At 43.8% G+C, this 20,210-nt stretch overlaps 1 protein-coding gene across 1 annotated transcript in view; it reads right to left on the reverse strand.

Moving 5' to 3' along the window:
* The window catches only part of LOC111951671 (cadherin-23-like), a 115,415-nt gene that overhangs the window by 61,998 nt on the left and 33,207 nt on the right, over nucleotides 1-20,210 (reverse strand). Inside the window, exons 5-6 of the mRNA XM_024134577.2 lie at nucleotides 5,953-6,017; nucleotides 5,557-5,794 (exon numbers count right to left, since the gene is read on the reverse strand). Of these exons, the coding sequence (XP_023990345.2) occupies nucleotides 5,557-5,794; nucleotides 5,953-6,017 (303 nt within the window). The remainder of the gene's footprint in view (nucleotides 1-5,556; nucleotides 5,795-5,952; nucleotides 6,018-20,210) is intronic.

The raw sequence follows: 20,210 nt of genomic DNA on the forward strand, positions 1-20,210 counted from the left end.
TAGAACCGGAACCCCCATCAGAAGCTAAGCCAAGCAAACTAACGTACTAGCTAGATACAAGTTAGTCATGCTAGTGGTCTTTACCGTTAACTCGGACACCAGCCAGCCTCAGCTTGGTCAAGTACATGCCAGTCTGCACAGCGCGATATCAACCCAGAGAATATCGGACTGCTTTTTCTCTACCAAATCTCCAGATACTACCGCAAGCCTCTGGACCTTTACACCGGATCAGATAGCTAGCTGCAATCTGAGTTGGCTACTCCTGGGCTAACGTCTCTGGTCCCGAAGCAAGCAACAGTTAGCCTTGAGCTAGCCTCGAGCTAGGCCAATCTCCCGGCTAGCCGAAGAGGTCCTCCGGCAATCTTGTGCTACAATACATATTTTGCCAATTGGCCTGGACCTTTTTTTGCCACACAGAGCCCTGCCAATCCATCACAACTGGTCTAAATCAAGCTACAAGCTAATTTTAGCCACCTTTTGCACAGACACCAGCCCTGTTATTAGCCTGGATATTACTCACCAATTTACCAGCATCGGACTGTCTCTCGACAACAACGCCGGATTCCTGGCCGTAATCCCTGAGCCACTACTTCTGATCCTCACAGCTAGCTTGCAGCTAGTGCAGCTAGCGCCACTGCCACGAAGCTAGCAACCAGTTAGCAAACACAATTCTACAATTCACAACCTCTGCTTTCGCCATCGCCATCCGGCTTGGATTCTCTGTCGACACGACCACGTCTGGTCTGCAGACGTATACCCCACCGCTGTGCCCTCAACCGGCCTCCGTCTAGGCAGACCCCCTCCGTCTGAGCAGACCACCCCCGGCTACTAACTTTAAAACGCCGCGTGCTAGCTTAGTGGAGGCCTCCCTGCTCCATCTACGGCTGCCCCCTGGACACTATGATCACTTGGCTACAATAGCTTGATGGCCTGATTGACTGTCCATTATTCACGGTACTCCATTCTGTTTATTTGTGTTTTATCTGTCGGCTCGTGCTTTAACTGCAGGATCTGTGTGTAGTTAATCCGACCCTCTCTGCCTAGTCGTCGCCATTTTTACCTGTTGTTGCTGTGTTAGACTAGCACCCTGTTATTGCTGCTGTTATCTTACCTGTTGTTTTAGCTAGCTCTCCCAAATCAAGACCTGCATTCACTTTAGCCTTATGTGTTATGTCTCTCCAAACTAATTCAATATGCCTTGCATACTGTTGTTCAGGCTAGTTATCATTATCATTGTTTTTGGTTTGCAATGGACCCCGTAGTTTCACCTCTCCGTTACCTCTGATACCTCCCTTTGTCCCACCCCCCACACATGCGGTGACCTCACCCATTGAGACCAGGCATGTCCAGAGATAACAACCTCTCTTATCATCACCCAGTGCCTGGCTTGCCTCCGCCTGTACCCCGTGCCCCACCATACCCCTGTCTGCACATTATGCCCAGAATCTATTCTACCACGCCATAAATCTGCTCCTTTTTATTCTTTGTCCCCAACGCTCTAGGCGACCAGTTTTTATAGCCTTTAGCCGCACCCTCATCCTACTACTCCTCTGTTCTCTCGGGTGATGTGGAGGTAAACCCAGGCCCGTGCATGTCCCCAGTCACCCTCATTTGTTGACTCTGTGATCGAAAAAAGCCGTGCCTCATGCATGTCAACATCAGAAGCCTCCTCCCTAAGTTTGCCTTACTCACCGCTTTAGCACACTCTGCCAACCCCTGATGTCCTTGCCGTGTCCGAATCCTGGCTTAGGAAGGCCACCAAAAATTCTGGGATTTCCATACGCCAACTATAACACTTTCCGTCAAGATAGAACTGCCAAAGTGGGAGGAGTTGCAATCTACTGCAGAGATAGCCTGCCAAAGTTCTGTCATACTTTCCAGGTCTATGCCCAAAACAGTTTCGAACTTCTAATTTAAAAATTAATCTCTCTCCAGAAATAATGCTCTCACTGTTGCCGCCTGCTACCGACCCCCCTCAGCTCCCACTGATGCGCCTGGACACCATCTGTGAATTGATCGCTCCCCATCTAGCTTCAGAGTTTGTTCTGTTAGGTGACCTAAACTGGGATATGCTTAACACCCCCGGCAGTCCTACCAATCCAAGCTTGATGCCCTCAATCTCACACAAATCATCAAGGAACCCACCAGTACAACCCCTAATCCGTAAACATGGGCACCCCTAATAGACATTATCCTGACCAACCTGCCCTCCAAATTACACCTCTGCGTCTCAATTCAAGATCTCAGCGATCCAGCCTGCCTCATTGCCTGTATCCGCCACGGGTCCGCGGTCAAACGACCACCCCTCATCACTGTCAAACGTCCCTAAAACACTTCTGCGAGCAGGCCTTTCTAATCGACCTGGCCCGGGTACCCTGGAAGGATATTGACCTTCATCCCGTTCAGTTGAGGAGCCTGGTCATTTCTTTAAAAGTTACTTCCTCACCATATTAGACAAGCATGCTCCGTTCAAAAAATGCAGAACCAAGAACAGATATAGCCCTTGGTTCACTCCAGACCTGACTTCCCTCGACCAGCACCAAAAACATCCTGTGGCGAAACTGCAATAGCATCGAAGAGCCCCGCGATATGCAACTGTTCAGGGGAAGTCAGGAAACCAATACACGCAGTCCAGTCAGAAAAGCAAAGGGCCAGCTTTTCAAGCAGAATTTCGCATCTGTAGGCTCTAACTCAAAAAGTTCTGGTTACTGTAAAGTCCATGGAAAACTAAGAGCACCTCCTCCCAGCTGCCCCACTGCACTGAGGCTAGGTAACACGGTCACCACTGATAAGTCCGCTGATAATCGAAACTTCAACAAACATTTCTCAATGGCTGGCCATTGCCTTTCCTCTGGCGACTTCCAACCTTGGCCAACAGCCCCGCCCCCCCGCTGCTACTTCGCCCAAGCCTCCCCAGCTTCTCCTTTACCCATATCCAGATAGCAGATGTTCTGAAAGAGCTGGAAAACCTGGACCCTACAAATCAGCTGGGCTTGACAATCTGGACCCCCTATTCTGAAACTGTCCGCCGCCATTGTCGCACCCCCTATTACCAGCCTGTTCAACCTCTCCTTCGTATCATCTAGGATCCCCAGGATTGGAAAGCCTGCCGCGGTCATCCCCTCTTCAAAGGGGAGGACACCCTGGACCCAAACTGTTACAGACCTATATCCATCCTGCCCTGCCTATCTAAGGTCTTCGAAAGCCAAGTCAACAAACAGATCCACTGACCATTCGTCGAATCCCACGTACCTTCTCCGCTGTGCATCCGGTTTCCGAGGCGGTCACGGGTGCACCTCAGTCCACGCTCAAGTACTAAACGATATCAATAACCGCGCATCGATAAAAGACAACTGTGCAGCCGTCTTCATCGACCCTGGCCAAGGCTTTCGACTCTGTCAATCACCATATTCTTATCGGCAGACTCAGTAGCCTCGGTTTTTCTAATGACTGCCTTGCCCTGGTTCACCCAAACTACTTTGCAGACAGAGTTCCAGTGTGTCCAAATCGGAGGGGCATGTTGTCCGGTCCTCTGGCAGGTCTCTTAATGGGGTACCACAGGGGTTCAATTCTCGGGCCGACTCTTTTCTCTGTATACATCAATGATGTTGCTCTTGCTGCGGCGATTCCCTGATCCACCTCTACGCAGACGACACCATTCTATATTACTTCCGGCCCTTCCTTGGACACTGTGCTATCTAACCTCCAAACGAGTTCAATGCCATACAACACTCTTCCGTTGGCCTCCAACTGCCTTTAAACGCTAGTAAAACCAAATGCATGCTTTTCAACCGTTCGCTGCCTGCACCCGCGCCCGACTAGCATCACCACCCTGGACGGTTTCTGACCTAGAATATGTGGACATCTATAAGTACCTAGGTGTCTGGCCTAGACTGCAAAACTCTCCTTCCAGACTCATATCAAAACACTTCCAATCCAAAATCAAATCAAGAAATCCGGCTTTCTATCCGCAACCAAAGCCTCCTTCAACTCACCCGCCAAACTACCCTAGTAAAACTGACTATCCTACCGATCCTCGACTTCGGCGATGTCATCTACAAAATAGCTTCCAATACTCTACTCCAGCAAACTGGATGCAGTTTATCACAGTGCCATTCGTTTTGTTACTAAAGCACCTTATACGACCCACCACTGCGTCCTGTATGCCCCTAGTCGGCTGGCCCTCGCTACATGTTCGTCGTCAGACCACTGGCTCCAGGTCATCTACGAAGGCTATGCTAGGTAAAGTGCCGCCTTATCTCAGTTCACTGGTCACGATGCTACACCCACCCGCAGCACGCGCTCCAGCAGGTGTATCTCACTGATCATCCCTAAAGCCAAAACCCTTTTGGGACGCCTTCCTTCCAGTTCTCTGCTGCCTGCCGACTGGAACGAATGTGCAAAAATCTCTGAAGTTGGAGACTTTATCTCCCTCAACAACTTTAAAAATCTGCTATCCGAGCAGCTACCGATCGGCTGCAGCTGTACATCAGTCCATCTGTAAACTACCCACCCAATTTACCTACCTCACCCCCCATACTGCTTTTATTTATTTACTTTTCTGCTCTTTTCACACCAGTATCTCTTCTTTGCCACATGATCATCTGATTGATTTATCACTCCAGTGTTAATCTGCTAAATTGTAATTATTCGATTTATTGCCTACCTCATGCCGTTTGCACACCATTGTATATAGATTGGAGCTCAGGAGGTATCCTTTGGTATCACAACTTAGACCTCCTCCCATCATGAAGTGCTTTGAAATGCTGGTTATGGCACACATCAACTCCATCATTCTAGACACCCTGGACCCATTCCAATTTGCATACCGCCCCAACAGATCCATAGACAACYTAATCTGAATTGCGCTCTACACTGCCCTCACCCACCTAGATAAGAAGATTACCTACGTGAGAATGATGTTCATTGTCTACAGCTCAGCTTTCAACACCATAGTCCCCTCCAAGGTTGTCACCAAGCCTGGGACCCTGGGACAGAAAACTTCCCTCTGCAACTGGATCCTGGACTTCCTAATAGGCCCGACCCCAGGTGGTGAGGGTAGGCAACATCACCTCCGCCACGCTGACCCTCAACACAGGGGACCCACAGGGTGTGTGCTTAGTCCCTTCCTGTACTCCCTGTTCACCAATGACTGCATGGCCAGGCATGACTCCAACACCATCATCAAGTTTGCTGACGACACGACAGTGGTAGGCCTGATCACCGGCGATGATGAGACAGCCTAAAGGGAGGAGGTCAGTGACCTGGAAGTGTTGTGTCAGGACAACATCCTCTCCCTCAACGCCAGTAAGAACAATAAGATTATCATGGAATTCAGGAAATGGGGGGGTGAGCACGCCCTCATCCACATCGACGGGGCTGCAATGGAGCGGGTCGACAGCTTTTAGTTCCTCTGTGTCCAAATCACTAAGGACTTAAAATAGTCCACACACAAGCATTGTCCTTCTTCCCTGGTGTGTGTGCGTATTTGTGTCTGTCTGTCTATCTATGTGTGTGTGTGTGTGTGTGTTTGTATGTGTGTGTGTTCTAACTTACCCTGACTCGGGCCACCTGCTGTGTGGCCTGTTCGTTCTCTCTCAGCGAACCCATGTAGAATTCCTTCTGAAAGAGTGGTGTGTTGTCGTTGACATCCAGCACGTTGACCCTCAGCCTGCCCGTGGTCTCTTCTCCACCCCCATCCCGGGCCAGCACGGTCAGGGTGAACCGACGCATCAGCTCGTAGTCCAGATTTCCCCTCAGACTCACCCAGCCCGTCTCAGCGTCCAACAAAAACCTGGGTGAGGGGCATGTGACAGGACAATAAGAAACTCCATCATTCAACAGATGAGACTTATTTCATTAGAATACTTTTTAATCATGCATATTGATTGAGAAAAGGTGGGGCATTTTATTTATATGGTGTCTTAGTCAGTGTATTTAGGTGTTTCTTACTGGTCAGGCTCGTCACTGAAGTAGTACCGCACGGTCCCAAATGTGCCAAAGTCACCGTCTATGGCCTGAGGAGAGGGGAGAAAATGTAATTATTTAATGTTTGTTTGTGTGTATGTAGATTATAGCAAGAGGAAAGGGGCAAGGCACCAGCAGTCTTTGGGTGACAGTGACACACACATGGACACATGATAGGCCGAGGAATGRATTTAAACATAACACCCCACGGGATATTCAATGGATGGTCTTCTGTCTACAGTACACCATTTAAAAACCCTAGGCTGAATCCAAAATGGCACCCTATACCCTATATAGTGCACTACTTTTGGCCAGAGCCCTATTTGGCAAAGTGGAGAGCTATAAATGGAATAGGGTGCCATTTGACTGTGGTATTGTATTCCCTTAAAATAAGTTGAAGAACAATAAATATAGTGAAAATCACATTCTGGTGAAGCAGCTGTGAATGCAATAAAATACATAAAACATCAGAACAAAAACAGCATGGTTAGAATTGGTCATCCTTCCCTGACTGATATCTGTTTTCTTTAAAGCTACAGTCTCGAGGCTGTAAACGCTGCCAAAGGTGCTTCAACAAAGTACTGATTAAGGGTTTGAATACTTATTTAAATATGATATTTCAGTTTTTGAAAAAAAATCTAAAAACCTGCTTTGAAATTATGGGGTATTGAGTGTAGATTGATGAGGGGAAAAAACGATTTAATACATTTTAGAATAGGGCTGTAACGTAATAAAWTGTGGAAAAAGTCAAGGGGTCTGAATACTTTCCGAATGCACTGTGGCTGTGGGATGGGGCTAAGACATGTAACCTCTATCCAATTCAATGACAGCATTCTAGATGCAAGGACTGACAGTCCATGACATCCACATGATAGTTTTAAACAAATTTGGAAGCTATACACTGTTTCTTTACATGTAAACAATGGAGTAATAAAACCATATTCTTTTGGCAATAGAGTAAGAAACGTGTSCTTAGCTCATGAGGCATTAATAAGTTATATTCTTCAAGATTCAATCGGTATATATTTAAGGCCCAATGCAGCCGTTATTATATCAATATCAAATAATTTTGGGTAACAAATCAAATCAAATTTTATTGGTCACATACACATGGTTAGCAGATGTTAATGCGAGCACAGRGAAAAGCTTGTGCTTCTAGTTCTGATAGTGCAGTAATATCTAGCAAGTAATCTAACAATTTCCCAACAACTACCTAATACACACAAATCTAAAGGGGTGAATGAGAACATGTACATATAAGTATATGGATGAGCGATGGCCGAGCGGCATAGGCAAGGTGCAAGAGATGGTATAAAATACATGTGAAATGAGTKATGTAAGATATGTACACATTATTAAAATGGAAGAACTTAAAGTGCCATTGWTTAAAGTGACTACTGATCCATTTACTAAAGTGGCCAGTGATTGGGTCTCAATGTAGGCAGCAGCCTCTCTGAGTTAATGATTGCTGTTTAGCAGTCTGATGGCTTTGAGATAGAAGCTGTTTTTTAGTCTCTCGGTCCCAGCTGTAAAGCACCTGTACTGAACACGCCTTCTGGATGGTAACGGTGTGAACAGGCAGTGGCTCGGTTGGTTGTAGTCCTTGATGATTTTATTGGCCTTCCTGTGACATCGGGTGCTGTAGGTGTCATGGAGGGCAGGTAGTTTGTCCCCAGTGATGCATTCTGCAAACCGCGCGACCCTCTGGAGAGCCTTGCGGTTGAGGGCGGTGCAGTTGCCGTACCAGGCTGTGATACAGCCTGACAGCATGCTCTCAATTGTGCATCTGTTAAAGTTTGTCAGAGTTTTGGGTGAGAAGCCAATTTCTTCATCCTCCTGAGATTGAAGAGACTCTGTTGCACCTTCTTCACCACACTGTCTGTGTGGGTGGACCATTTCAGTTTGTRTTTGATGTGTATGCTGAGGAAAYAATAACTTTCCACCTTCTCCACTGCTGTCCCTTCGATGTGGATAGTGGGGTGCTCCCTCTGCTGTTTTCTGAAGTCCACGATCATCTCCTTTAATTTTTTGATGTTGAGTGAGAGGTTGTTTTCCTGACAKCACACTCTGAGTGCCCTCACCTCCTCTCTGTAGGCTGTCTCATCGTTGTTGGTAATCAAGCCCAATACTGTTGTGTCGTKTGCAAACTTGATGATTGAGTTGGAGGCATGCGTGGCCAGTCGTGGGTGAACAGGGAGTACAGGAGGGGGCTGAGCACGCACACTTGTGGGGCCCCAGGGTTGAGGGTCAGCGAAGTGGAGATGTTGTTTCCTACCTTCACCACCTGGGGGCGGCCCATCAGAAAGTCCAGGACCCAATTGCACAGGGCAGGGTTGAGACCCATGGCCTCCAGCTTGATGATGAGCTTGGAGGGTACTATGGTGTTGAATGCTGAGCTGTTGTCAATGAACAGCATTCTTACATAGGTATTCCTCTTGTACAGATGGGATAGGGTTGTGTGCAGTGTGATGGCGATTGCATCGTCTGTGGACCTGTTGGGGCGGTATACAAACTGAAGTGGGTCTAGCGTGGCCGGTAAGGTGGAGGGGATATGATCCTTGACTAGTCTCTCAAAGCACTTCATGAGTACAGAAGTGCAGTAGTCATTTAGTTCAGTTATCTTTGCCTTCTTGTGTACAAGAACAATGGTAGCCAGGGGTGAGAGGTAGCCTAGTGGTTAGAGCGTTGGGCCAGTAACCGAAAGGTTGCTGGATTGAATCCTCAAGCTCACAAGTWAAAAATCTGTCATTCTGCCCCTGAACAAGGCAGTTAACCCACTGTTCCCCGGTAGGCTGTCATTGTAAATAATAATTTGTTCTTAACTGACTTGCCTAGTTAAATAAAGGTTAAATAAAACAATTAAATATAATAATCTTGAAGCATGTGGGGACAACAGACTGGGATAGCGAGCGATTGAATATGTCCGTAAACTGGTCTATGCATGCTCTAAAGACGTGGCTAGCGATGCCGTCTGGGCCAGCAGCCTTGCGAGGGTTAACACGCTTAAATGTTTTACTCACGTCGGCCATGGAGAAGAAGGGGAGGGGGGGGGCGCAGTCCTTGTTAGCGGGCCACGACGATGGCACTGTATTATCCTCAAAGTGGGCAAAGAAGGTGTTTAGTTTGTCTGGAAGCGTGACGTCAGTGTCCGTGACGTGGCTGGTTTTCTTTTTGTAGTTCATGATTTCCTGTAGACCCTGCCACATACGTCTCGTGTCAGAGCTGTAGAATTGCGACTCCAACTTGTCCCTGTTTCGGCATTTTGCTTGTTTGATTGCCTTGCGGTGGGAATAACTACACTGTTTATATTCAGTCATATTCCTAGACCTCTTTTCATAGTTAAATGTGGTGGTTTGCACTTTCAGTTTAGCGCYAATGCCACCATCCATCCATGGTTTCTGGTTAGGGTAGGTTTTAATAGTCACAGTGGGTACAACATCTCCAACACACTTGTTTATAAACTCCCTCACCGAGTCAGCGTATAGGTCGATGTTGTTCTATGAGGCTGATCAGAACATTTTCCAGTCCTCATGATCAAAACAATCTTGAAGCATGGCTTCCGATTGGTCAGAACAGRGTTGAATGATTCTTGTCACTGGTACATCCCGTTTGAGTTTCTGCCTATAAAACGGTAGGAGCAAGATGGTGTCGTGGTCGGATTTGCCGAAAGGATGGCGGAGGAGGGCTTGGTATGCATCGAGGAAGTTAGAGTAGCAGTGGTCGAGTGTATTACCCCTGCGCYTAGTTCCTTTGTTAAAATCCCCAGCTACAATAAATGCAGCCTCATGATATATTTTTTTCCAGTTTACATAGAGTCCAGTAAAGTTCCTTGAAGGCCATCTTGGTGTCTGCTTGAGGGGGAATGTACACAGCTGTGACTATAACTGATGAGATGGCCAGCATTTGATTGTAAGGAATTCTAGGTCGGGTGAGCAGGAGGACTTCAGMTCCTGTATGTTGTTATGATTACYCCATGAGTCGTTAATCATGAAGCATAAACCCCCGCCCTTCCTCTTCCCAGAGAGATGTTTATCTCTGTCGGTGCGATGCATGGAGAAGCCGAATCCGACAACATATCCCGAGAGAGCCATGTTTCCGTGAAACAGAGAATGTTACAATATCTGATGTCTCTCTGGTCGTATACTTGGGAGTGGTGGGCYWTGTGCACGTCTACGGAGCCTGACCAGGAGGCCACTCTGTCTMCCCCTTRTACAGCTCCGTTGTTTTGGGTCGGCTACTGGGATTAGATCCATTGTCCTGGGTGGTGGTCCGAACAGAGGATCCGCTTCTGGAAAGTCGTATCTCTGGTCGTAATGTTGGTAAGTTGACGTTGCTCTTATATCCAATAGTTCTTCCTGGCTGTAAGTAATAAGACTTAAGATWTCCTGGGGTAACAATGTAAGAAATAATACATAAAAAAATGAAATACTGCATAGTTTCCTAAGAACTCGAAGCGAGGCGACCAATTCTGTCGGCGTCATCTTGCATTTTAAGTATCTATTAAGTATTTTACTGTAATAGATTTTCATAAAAATGGGCAAAAGTAGATTTTAGTAAAAAACTATTTKTCAAGCWAGAWTCTTGCTAGGACTGTCTGGGAGTGGTCTGAGTTGGTATGGGAAAACTAAAAACCAGCATAGAGGTTTGGAACTCTGGCTTTTACTGGTCTATTAAACACTACAGGGGGTGCTGTTTCAACTTGGACATTTATCGTTCCCAAATTAAACTGCCTCGTACTCGATTTTTGCTCAGTGAAATGTATTATTATTACTATTGGATAGAAAACAATCTCTAGTTTCTAAAACCGTTTGAATTATGTTGTGGGTGAACCAGATCTTTCTGCAGCGAAATTATGACAGGGAACTGCGAAGTTTGAAAACGAGGCTCTGTTCTCAGATCAGTTTAAAGCTCTGTATGTATCCTATGGGTCGACATGAATGCACCCGCTTCCCTTGGATGTCAGTAAACCAATGAGAAGTGAGATGGAGTTTCTACGTAGATCTCAAACTAATAAAAGGCCAAGGAACGAAGGAGCTCTCTTTTCGACATTCGTCATTACGCAAAGCAAGACCTCAGGATGGCATTTTGAAACGCTAGTTATCTGCTTAGATATATCGTCTGTAATTTAATTCGATAAGTGTTAGAACTCATAACGAGTTATTTTAAACCGGATATCGTTAATGCGAGTATATGCTATTTTTGGATTTTCTTAGTATTGCGTTTTGGGATTTGGGGATGTTGTGGCACATAGCTATTGTTAGCTGCTATCAGAAGTTGAAGACGCGTTTTACAACCAAGCAACGATTATTTTGGACAAAGGACACCTTGCAAAGTTCTGATGGATGGCCATCTCCAAAAGTAAGAGCTATTTTTAGATGTTATTCGTATTATGTGGGATGTAAGGATTTGTCCGCCAGTTATTGCGGCACTAGTCTGGCTGCTACGCACACTGTATGTTCTAGTACGTTATTTTAAAATTAATTCAGCGGTGGCATTATAACTTATGCATCTTTCATTTTAGCTGTCTCGACCTGTTGATTTTTGTGCAAGTTTACGATATTTATTGATTAGATTAGGTGCCTTTCAAGATGTCGCGCGGCAGATGAGTGTGCCTGTGCCATGATAATTGTAATCCGACTTTTTTGCTGCTAATAATGACATGCTCGATTAAACCATATGCATTTGTGTAATATGATGTTATAGACTGTCATCTGATGAAGTATATCTAGGTTATCCAAAATATATATTTTTGCTGTATTGTTACGATCGCTAACCTTTGCTGCTGGTAAATTGCTTTGTGTTTCTGGCTATTGTGCTAGCTAATATAATGCTATTTTGTGATTGCGTGTAAAACACTTAAAAATCTGACATATTGGTTGAGTTCACAGATGTTGGGCTTATTTGCTGTACGCCGTGTATTTTTCAGAAATGTTTTTAAGATGAGTAATTAGGTATTTGAAGTTGGTCTCTGTAATTATTCTGGCAGCTTCGGCACTATATTCAGATTGCAGTGCTGCAATGTGAACTGTGATTTATACCTGAATATGCACATTTTTCTAAAAAACTGCTATACAATAATATGTTAGCAGACTGTCATCTTATGAAGTTGTTTCTTGGTTAGTGGCTTTATTATATCTTTATTTGGGATCGCATTAGTGATTGGCTACTGATGGCACAGTCACAAAAAATCGTGTGGACTGGTAGATAGAATAATAGTGGTGTGTCTATTGTAACGTTTGGTTCAGCTTAATAATTGTACCTAGTTTGTTTCCCTGTAAAACATTTTAAAAATCAGAAATGATGGCTGGATTCACAAGATGTGTATCTTTCATCTGGTGTCTTGGWCTTGTGATTTAATGATATTTAGATGCTAGTATTTACTTGTGACGCTATGCTATGCTATGCTATGCTAGTCAGCTTTTTTACTGTGGGGGGTGCTCCCGGATCCGGGTTTGGGYGGAATTAGAGGTTAACTAATTAACCTTATTTAAACCCGCCCCATGCAAACCTGCTGATTAGAAGGTCTTGTGTATATTGGTTTCCCATGTGTATCAAGAAGGGTCCACCACCCAAATGGTATCCAGCCAACTTGACAACTGTGGGAAGCATTGGAGTCAACATGAGCCAGCATCCTGTGGAACGCTTTCGACAACTTGTAGAGTCCATAACCTGACGAATTTAGGCTGTTCTGAGGGCAAAAGGTTGAAGCCTGGCTGTGTGGTGAGAACAATGTTCTTTGACTTCTCCAGTGCATTCAATAACATACAACCCCACCTGTTGGCCCAAAAACTAAAGGACATTCATATAAACCCAAACACAATCAAATGGACTGTGTACTACCTGACCAATAGACCACAGTTCGTAAACCTGAACCAGGCAGTATCAGATTGGATATGAACAAACCCAGGGGTGCCGCAGGGGTTGGTCCAGTCACTTTTCCTGTTTAGCATTTACACAAATTACATAACACACAATGATGCACTGAGCAACTTACAGAAATTCTGTGATGACCATGCTATAATAAGCTGTGTCATCAGAGGAGACGATGGTCATCACAGGGAAACGAGTCCTTTGTGAAATTCTATGAGCCCAACTATCCGGACCTGAATGTACTGAAGACCAAGGAGCCAGTGGTAGATTTTAGGAAAAGAAATATGTTTTTAATCCAATTTTATTTAATGTTGAAAAGATTGGTACTGTTGACTCTTACAAGTACTGGGGGGTAATACTGGACAACAAACTGAACTGGAAGGAAAGTGTAAGTCAAGACTGTACTTTTTAAGGAACCATAGATCTTTTAATGTCTGTGACAAAATGCTTCACATGTTCTACAGCAAAGGAAATCAAATAAAATGTTATTTGTCACATGCATCATAAACAACAGGTGTAGACTAACAGTGAAATGCTTACTTATAAGCCCTTCCCAACAATGCAGAGACGAAAAAATTATAATAATAGAAAAATAGGAATAAATACACAATGAGTAACGGTAACTTGGCTACATACACAGGGTACCAGTACCGAGTCGTTGTGCAGAGTTASGAGGTAATTGAGGTAGATATYTACATATAGGTAGGGYTAAAGTGACTATTTAACAGGATACACAATACACATTACCAGCAGCGTATGTGATGAGTCAAAAGAGTTAGTGCAAAAAGGGTCAATGCAGATAGTCCAAGTAGCTATTGGTTAACTATTTAACTAACAATTTAGCAGTTCTATGCCTTGGTAGAAGCTGTTCAGGGTCCTGTTGGTTCCAGACTTTGTTTTCAGCAAACATAATGATGATGTTGGATGTAATTACGTGTCTGTCATTGTTACGTGTCCTGTCCTTGTAAGTTATTGATGATGCATGCTGTGATAAAACTATTTCCCAAGTAGGGATTAATAAAGTAATATTCCGCTCTCTACTCTACCAAGTATAAACTCTGGGGTGTGAAGACCTACGCAATCAATACATCTTCCTTTTTTAATTTTACACACACAGCTTGAGAGTGAAGTTCTCTCTCTCTCCCTCTCTCGCTCTTGTTGGCGTGCATGCTGGGAGTCGGATGCTGGGAGTGGGAGTTTCACTATTGGGTTTCTGTGTTTTCAGTATGTGTATATATATACAGTTGAAGTCCGAAGTTTACATACACCTTAGCCAAATACATTTAAACTCAGTTTTTCACAATTCCGGACATTTAATCCTAGTAAAAATTCCCTGGCTTAAGTCTGTTAGGATCACCACTTTATTTTAAGAATGTGAAGTGCCAGAATAATAGTAGAGAGAATGATTTATTTCAGCTTTTATTTCTTTCATCACATTCCCAGTGGGTCAGAAGTTTACATACACTCAATGAGTATTTGGTAGCATTGCCTTTAAATTGTTTAACTTGGGTCAAACGTTTCAGGTAGCCTTCCACAAGCTTCCCACAATAAGTTGGGTTAATTTTGGCCCATTCCTCCTGACAGAGCTGGTGTAACTGAGTCAGSTTTGTAGGCCTCAAAAACAAAACTGTGTGTTTAATAAATGTATATGCCCCAGTGGTGGCAGTAGAGAGGGTATGTTTTTTAGAGACTGTATCAAATACCATTGAGAAATGTAACACTGAGGATGATTTATTTKTTGRTGGGAATTTTACCTGCACAGTCAGTGATTTAGATTGAACCTCAAATAGCCTCAAATACTTTTTTTAAACACCTTATTGTAACACATGAACTGTGTGATATTTGGCGGAGCTAACATGGAGGCACGAGACAGTACACATGGTCCCATGTGAGAGAGAACACCATCTCTCTGGCCAGGTTTTATTGTTTTGAACATCAATATCACGTCTGTAAATCAAGTGTGATAACCCCAGTGGGATTTTCTGATCATTCTTTAACAACAGAGATAGTGTTCACTAACGCTGTAAAACCCGAAAGCACAAACATAACTTTATTGAGTGATGCTCACTTCAGGACATRTTTTAGTTCTTTCTGGGAGAGGTGGAGGTCTCAAAAGGTATCCCTTCAACAGTGGTGGGATATAGGGAAAATCCAGATTCAACAATTCTGTAATCAGTACACAATGAATGTCACCAGAGACATCACCAGATCAACGAACGTGTTAAAGTCTGAAATAATCCTGACGTTGGTTGAGACCACAGGAGATTGAGGCCATACTCAGGCCCTCAAGAAAAAAAAAACACATTGGCAGACCTGCTGGGTACCAGAGCACAGGGGGCATTGGTGTGAAGTAAGTTTCAGGGAATCTCTGATGCCTCCTCCAAAAATAAAGTGGTTTAGAGAAAAAGAATGGACAAAGAATAATTATTCATTGCCTCAAATCAGCTGTTGGACAAGAGCTCACTAGCCCAACTGAAATTAGAAAGAGGGCAGTAGAGTTCTATGCTGAGCTCTACAAGTGTGAGTACAAAGAGGATAAAATAGTGACACAGCAGTTCCTTGATGGGCTCCCACAGGTGGCTGCAGAAGCTCAGGTTGAGCTAGAGCAACTATTGTCTTTGCAGGTGCTATGCACTGCATTAAAAGGCATGGAKAATGGAAGGGCACCAGGCATTGACGGGGTTCCTGTTGTTCTAGCATTGACTATCATTAAAAGTGAAGACTGTTCATTRATCAAATCAATTCTCTATCTGTAATTTAATTACGAGATTAAACTAATCATGTAAKTTTAATTAACTAGGAAGTCGGGGCACCACGGGAAAATGTTTAAAGAGTTTCTATTTCCCAAATGTAACTCTTCAGATATTTTCACATCTTATCGATTACAGTCACTTATTAATGTATTATTACCTCATCTCATCAGTCATATTCTGAATTTCGCAAATCCTTGGATATCTGCATGAACCGTAGCATAGATCATGAATCAGAGATATACACATTGGCTTAATTATTTATTTACTAACTAACTTAATCAACCACAGAATTACATAAACACATACACAATAGGTCATACATTGGTTACTAACATGATACACATTTAAGTCCCTAGTGGACGAAACCGATATGACGGCTTGGTAGACAAAGGAAAGGTGTGGGGACAGTTCAAGAGCGGGAAACTCAGAGTGGACCACTGTAATACAGTTCATAACTACAGTAATGTAAATGTTAATACTTTGAACATGAACAGCTGCTCATTAGAAAATAAATATCAATTTACACACTAGTGTTTGCTTTTGCTGTCCCTCTCTGATCACCGGTCCGTCTGCTGGATAATAGTTCATCAGAGAGTCTCTGGCTGCATTCCCCAGAAGTCCCAAGGTCTTTTGTGGTTGTAGTTGTTATAATGGATACTTCAGAGTACCATTCGAAATTGTTCTTAGATCGAGTGCGTTTAGGATATTCCTCCTATTCGTCTCTCAGCCTATGCTGATAATGTTGTTATTTTAGTGAAAAATTAAGCAGAGGTGGATAGTTTTAGTCTCATGGTTGAGCGGTTTAGGGGAATATCCTCTGCAAAGGTAAATTGGGAAAGAAGTTGTGATTTACAGATTTGCCAGGGGGGCTGGAATGGTGTAAGGGAGGTTTTGAGTATCTTGGYGTGTACATATGGGATGAGGGGACAATGGAAAAATTGGAATGGGGTGCTTGAAATGGTGGAAGTGGGGATGAGGAGATGGTGTTGGTTATTGCCTATGTCATACAGGGGCACACTATAATTGTTAACCCTTCTATTATGTTGCGGGTCAATTTGACCCATTTCAATGTTTGAGTTATCTCAAACACTCTCTTTTTCTCCGTAAATTAAATGACTTTCCTCATTTAGGGTTATGAACCGAACTTCAAAATGTGGACACACTGATGTGTTTTGGAATGACTGTGTAGAGTTTGTATACAAACATGATGTTGTGGGTCATTTTGACCTGMAGGCTTTCATGTGTATAGAAGTGGCAGTAATAAAGCCTCTCTTGAAAAAGCCAAACCTTGACCCAGAAAATATAAAGAACTATCGGCCTATAACGAATCTCCCATTCCTCTCAAAAAAAATTGAAAAAGCTGTTGCACATCAACTCACTGCCATCCTGAAGACAAACAATGTATACAAAACGCTTCAGTCTGGTTTTAGACCCCATCATAGCACTYAGACTGCACTTGTGAAGGTGGTAAATMACCTTTTAAATTGCGTCAGACCGAGGCTCTGCATCTGTCCTTGTGCTCCTAGACCTTAGTGCTGCTTTTGATACCATCGATCACCACATTCTTTTGGAGAGATTGGAAACCKAAATTGGTCTACATGGACAAGTTCAGGCCTGGTTTAGATCTTATCTGTCGGAAAGATGTCAGTATGTCTCTGTAGACGGTTTGTCCTCTGACAAATCAACTGTACATTTTGGTGTTCCTCAAGGCTCCGTTTTAGGACCACTATTGTTTTCACTATATATTTTACCTTTTGGTGATGTCATTCGGAAACATAATGTTAATTTTCACTGCTATGCGGATGACACACAGCTGTACATTTCGATGAAACATGGTGAAGGCCCAAAATTGCCCTCCCTGGAAGCCTGTGTTTCAGATATAAGGAAGTGGATGGTGTAGGAGTTAGTACTTAGACATATAGAGACAGATATCACACTATTGAGCAAAAGACAGGTGTACATTAGAATATAAGAGGAGAAGGCAATTTGTGAGTGCATTTGCCATTCTGGTAAAAACAGGAAACCAAAGATTAAACAGATAGTAAAATGGCCGAAGCCATACGTGCTTTAAAGTGCATTTATGGAAAGAGCAGGACACCATTATGTAGATTAAATAGAGAGGAAAGGCCATAAGTGCTTAGGGTAAAGGCCATACGTGCTTAGGGTAAGATAGACATATATTAATTTCAGGACACGAGAGGGTCCTGCCACCATTATAATCTAATCAAGAGCGGATACAGAGTTGGGCGTAAACAAGCAGAAAGCCGAAATAAAAGATATTGGTGGCGGATGACCTAGGAGAAGTAATTTAATTAACATATGTGATGAACTCATGTGCTGTGTGTGTATAAAGACAGAGCCAGTGCTCTGGGAAGGGGTGTGTCCCGCGGACCATCTAGGCTAAGATATACTTTGTATTAAAGCCTATATTGAATTTACAAGTTCTTGTAAGAGTGTTATATTTCTGAGACGATTATCCACGACAATGGCGGATAATGTTCTACTTTTAAACTCAGACAAAACAGAGATGCTAGTTCTAGGTCCCAAGAAACAAAGAGATCTTRTGTTGAATCTGACAATTAATCTTGATGGTTGTACAGTCGTCTCAAATAAAACTGTGAAGGACCTCAGCATTACTCTGGACCCTGATCTCTCTTTTGGAGAACATTTCAAGACTTTTTCAAGGACAGCTTTTTTCCATTTACGTAACATTGCAAAAATCTGAAAATGTCTGTCCAAAAATGATGCAGAAAAATGTATCCATGTTCTTCGCTGGCCATTGTGAACACTGACATTCCTGTCTTGCAGGAAATCACGAACAGAACGAGCAGTATGGCTGGTGGCATTGTCATGCTGGAGGGTCATGTCAGGATGAGCCTGCAGGAAGGGTACCACATGAGGGAGGAGGATGTCTTCCCTGTAACGCACAGCATTGAGATTGCCTGCAATGACAACAAGCTCAGTCCGATGATGCTGTGACACACCGCCTCAGACCATGACYGACCCTCCACCTCCAAATCGATCCCGCTCCAGAGTATAGGCCTCGGTGTAACACTCATTCCTTCGATGATAAACGTGAATCAGATCYTCAACCCTTGTGAGACAAAACCTGCTACTCGTCAGTGAAGAGCACTTTTTGCCAGTCCTGTCTGGTCCAGCGACGGTGGTTTTGTGCCAATAGGCGACGTTGTTGCCGGTGATGTCTGGTGACGACCTGACTTACAACAGGTCCTCAACAGGTCCTTAGTCCAGCCTCTCTCAGCCTATTGCGGACAGTCTGAGCACTGATGGAGGGATTGTGTGTTCCTGGTGTAACTCAGGCAGTTGTTGTTGCCATCCTGTACCTGTCCCACAGGTGAGAGGTTCGGATGTACCGATCCTGTGCAGGTGTRGCTACAGGTGGTCWGCCACTGCGAGGACGATCAGCTGTCTGTCCTGTCTCTCTGTAGCGCTGTCTTAGGCATCTCACAGCACGGACATTGAAATGTATTGCCCTGGCCACATCTGCAGTCCTCATGCCTCCTTGCAGCATGCAAGAGTCAGTAGAAAGGCCTCTTTAGTGTCCTAAGTTTTCATAGCTGTGACCTTAATTGCCTACCGTCTGTAATCTGCTAGTGTCTTAAAACGTATTTGGGGTAGGGGGCAGTATTTTCASCCATAAAAGCTAGAATATGCATATTATTAGTYTATTTGGATAGAAAACACTCTGACGTTTCTAAAACTGTTTGAATGATGTCTGTGAGTATAACAGAACTCATATGGCAGGCAAAAACCTGAGAAAAAATCCAACCAGGAAGTGGGAAATCTGCGGTTGGACGATTTTCAACTCGGCTCCTATTGAAGATACAGTGGGATATTGGTCATGTTGCAKTTCCTAAGCCTTCCACTAGATGTCTACAGTCTTTAGAGCCTTGTCCGATGCWWSTACTGTGAAGTGGGGCTGAATGAGAGGGGATTGAGTAAAGTCTACCATGAGCTGAACATGCGCTGACCATGCGCGTTCATGTGAGAGCGCGCTCTGTTCCATCGCYCTTCTGAAGACAAATTAATTCTCCGGTTGGAACATTATTGAAGAATTATGTTAAAAACATCCTAAAGATTGATTCAATACTTCGTTTGTCTTTTWTTTTTACGGACTGRAATATAACTTTTTTAACTTTTCGTCCGTACTTTCCGCTGGACTTGCCCGCGCGTCGTGAGTTTGGAAACTGTACTGAACGCTAGAACAACAAGGAGGAATTTGGACATAAATAATGGACATTATCGAACATAACAAACATTTATTGTGGAACTGGGATTCCTGGGAGTGCATTCTAATGAATATCATCAAAGGTAAGTGAATGTTTGTAATGTTATTTCTGACTTCTGTTGACTGCACAATATGGCGGATACATTTTTGTCTTGATTGGGCTATGAGCGCCGACCTCAGATTATTGCATGGTTTGCTTTTTCCGTAAAGCTTTTTTGAAATCTGACACAGCGGTTGCATTATTAAGGAGAAGTGCATCTAAAATTCCATGCATAACACTTGTATTTTCATCAACATTTATAATGAGTATTTCTGTAAATTGATGTGGCTCTCTGCAAAATCACCGGATATTTTGGAACTACTGAACGTAA

The sequence above is a fragment of the Salvelinus sp. IW2-2015 genome, linkage group LG25 (genome assembly GCF_002910315.2).
Source record: "Salvelinus sp. IW2-2015 linkage group LG25, ASM291031v2, whole genome shotgun sequence".
In the NCBI taxonomy this organism is placed as follows: Eukaryota; Metazoa; Chordata; class Actinopteri; order Salmoniformes; family Salmonidae; genus Salvelinus; species Salvelinus sp. IW2-2015.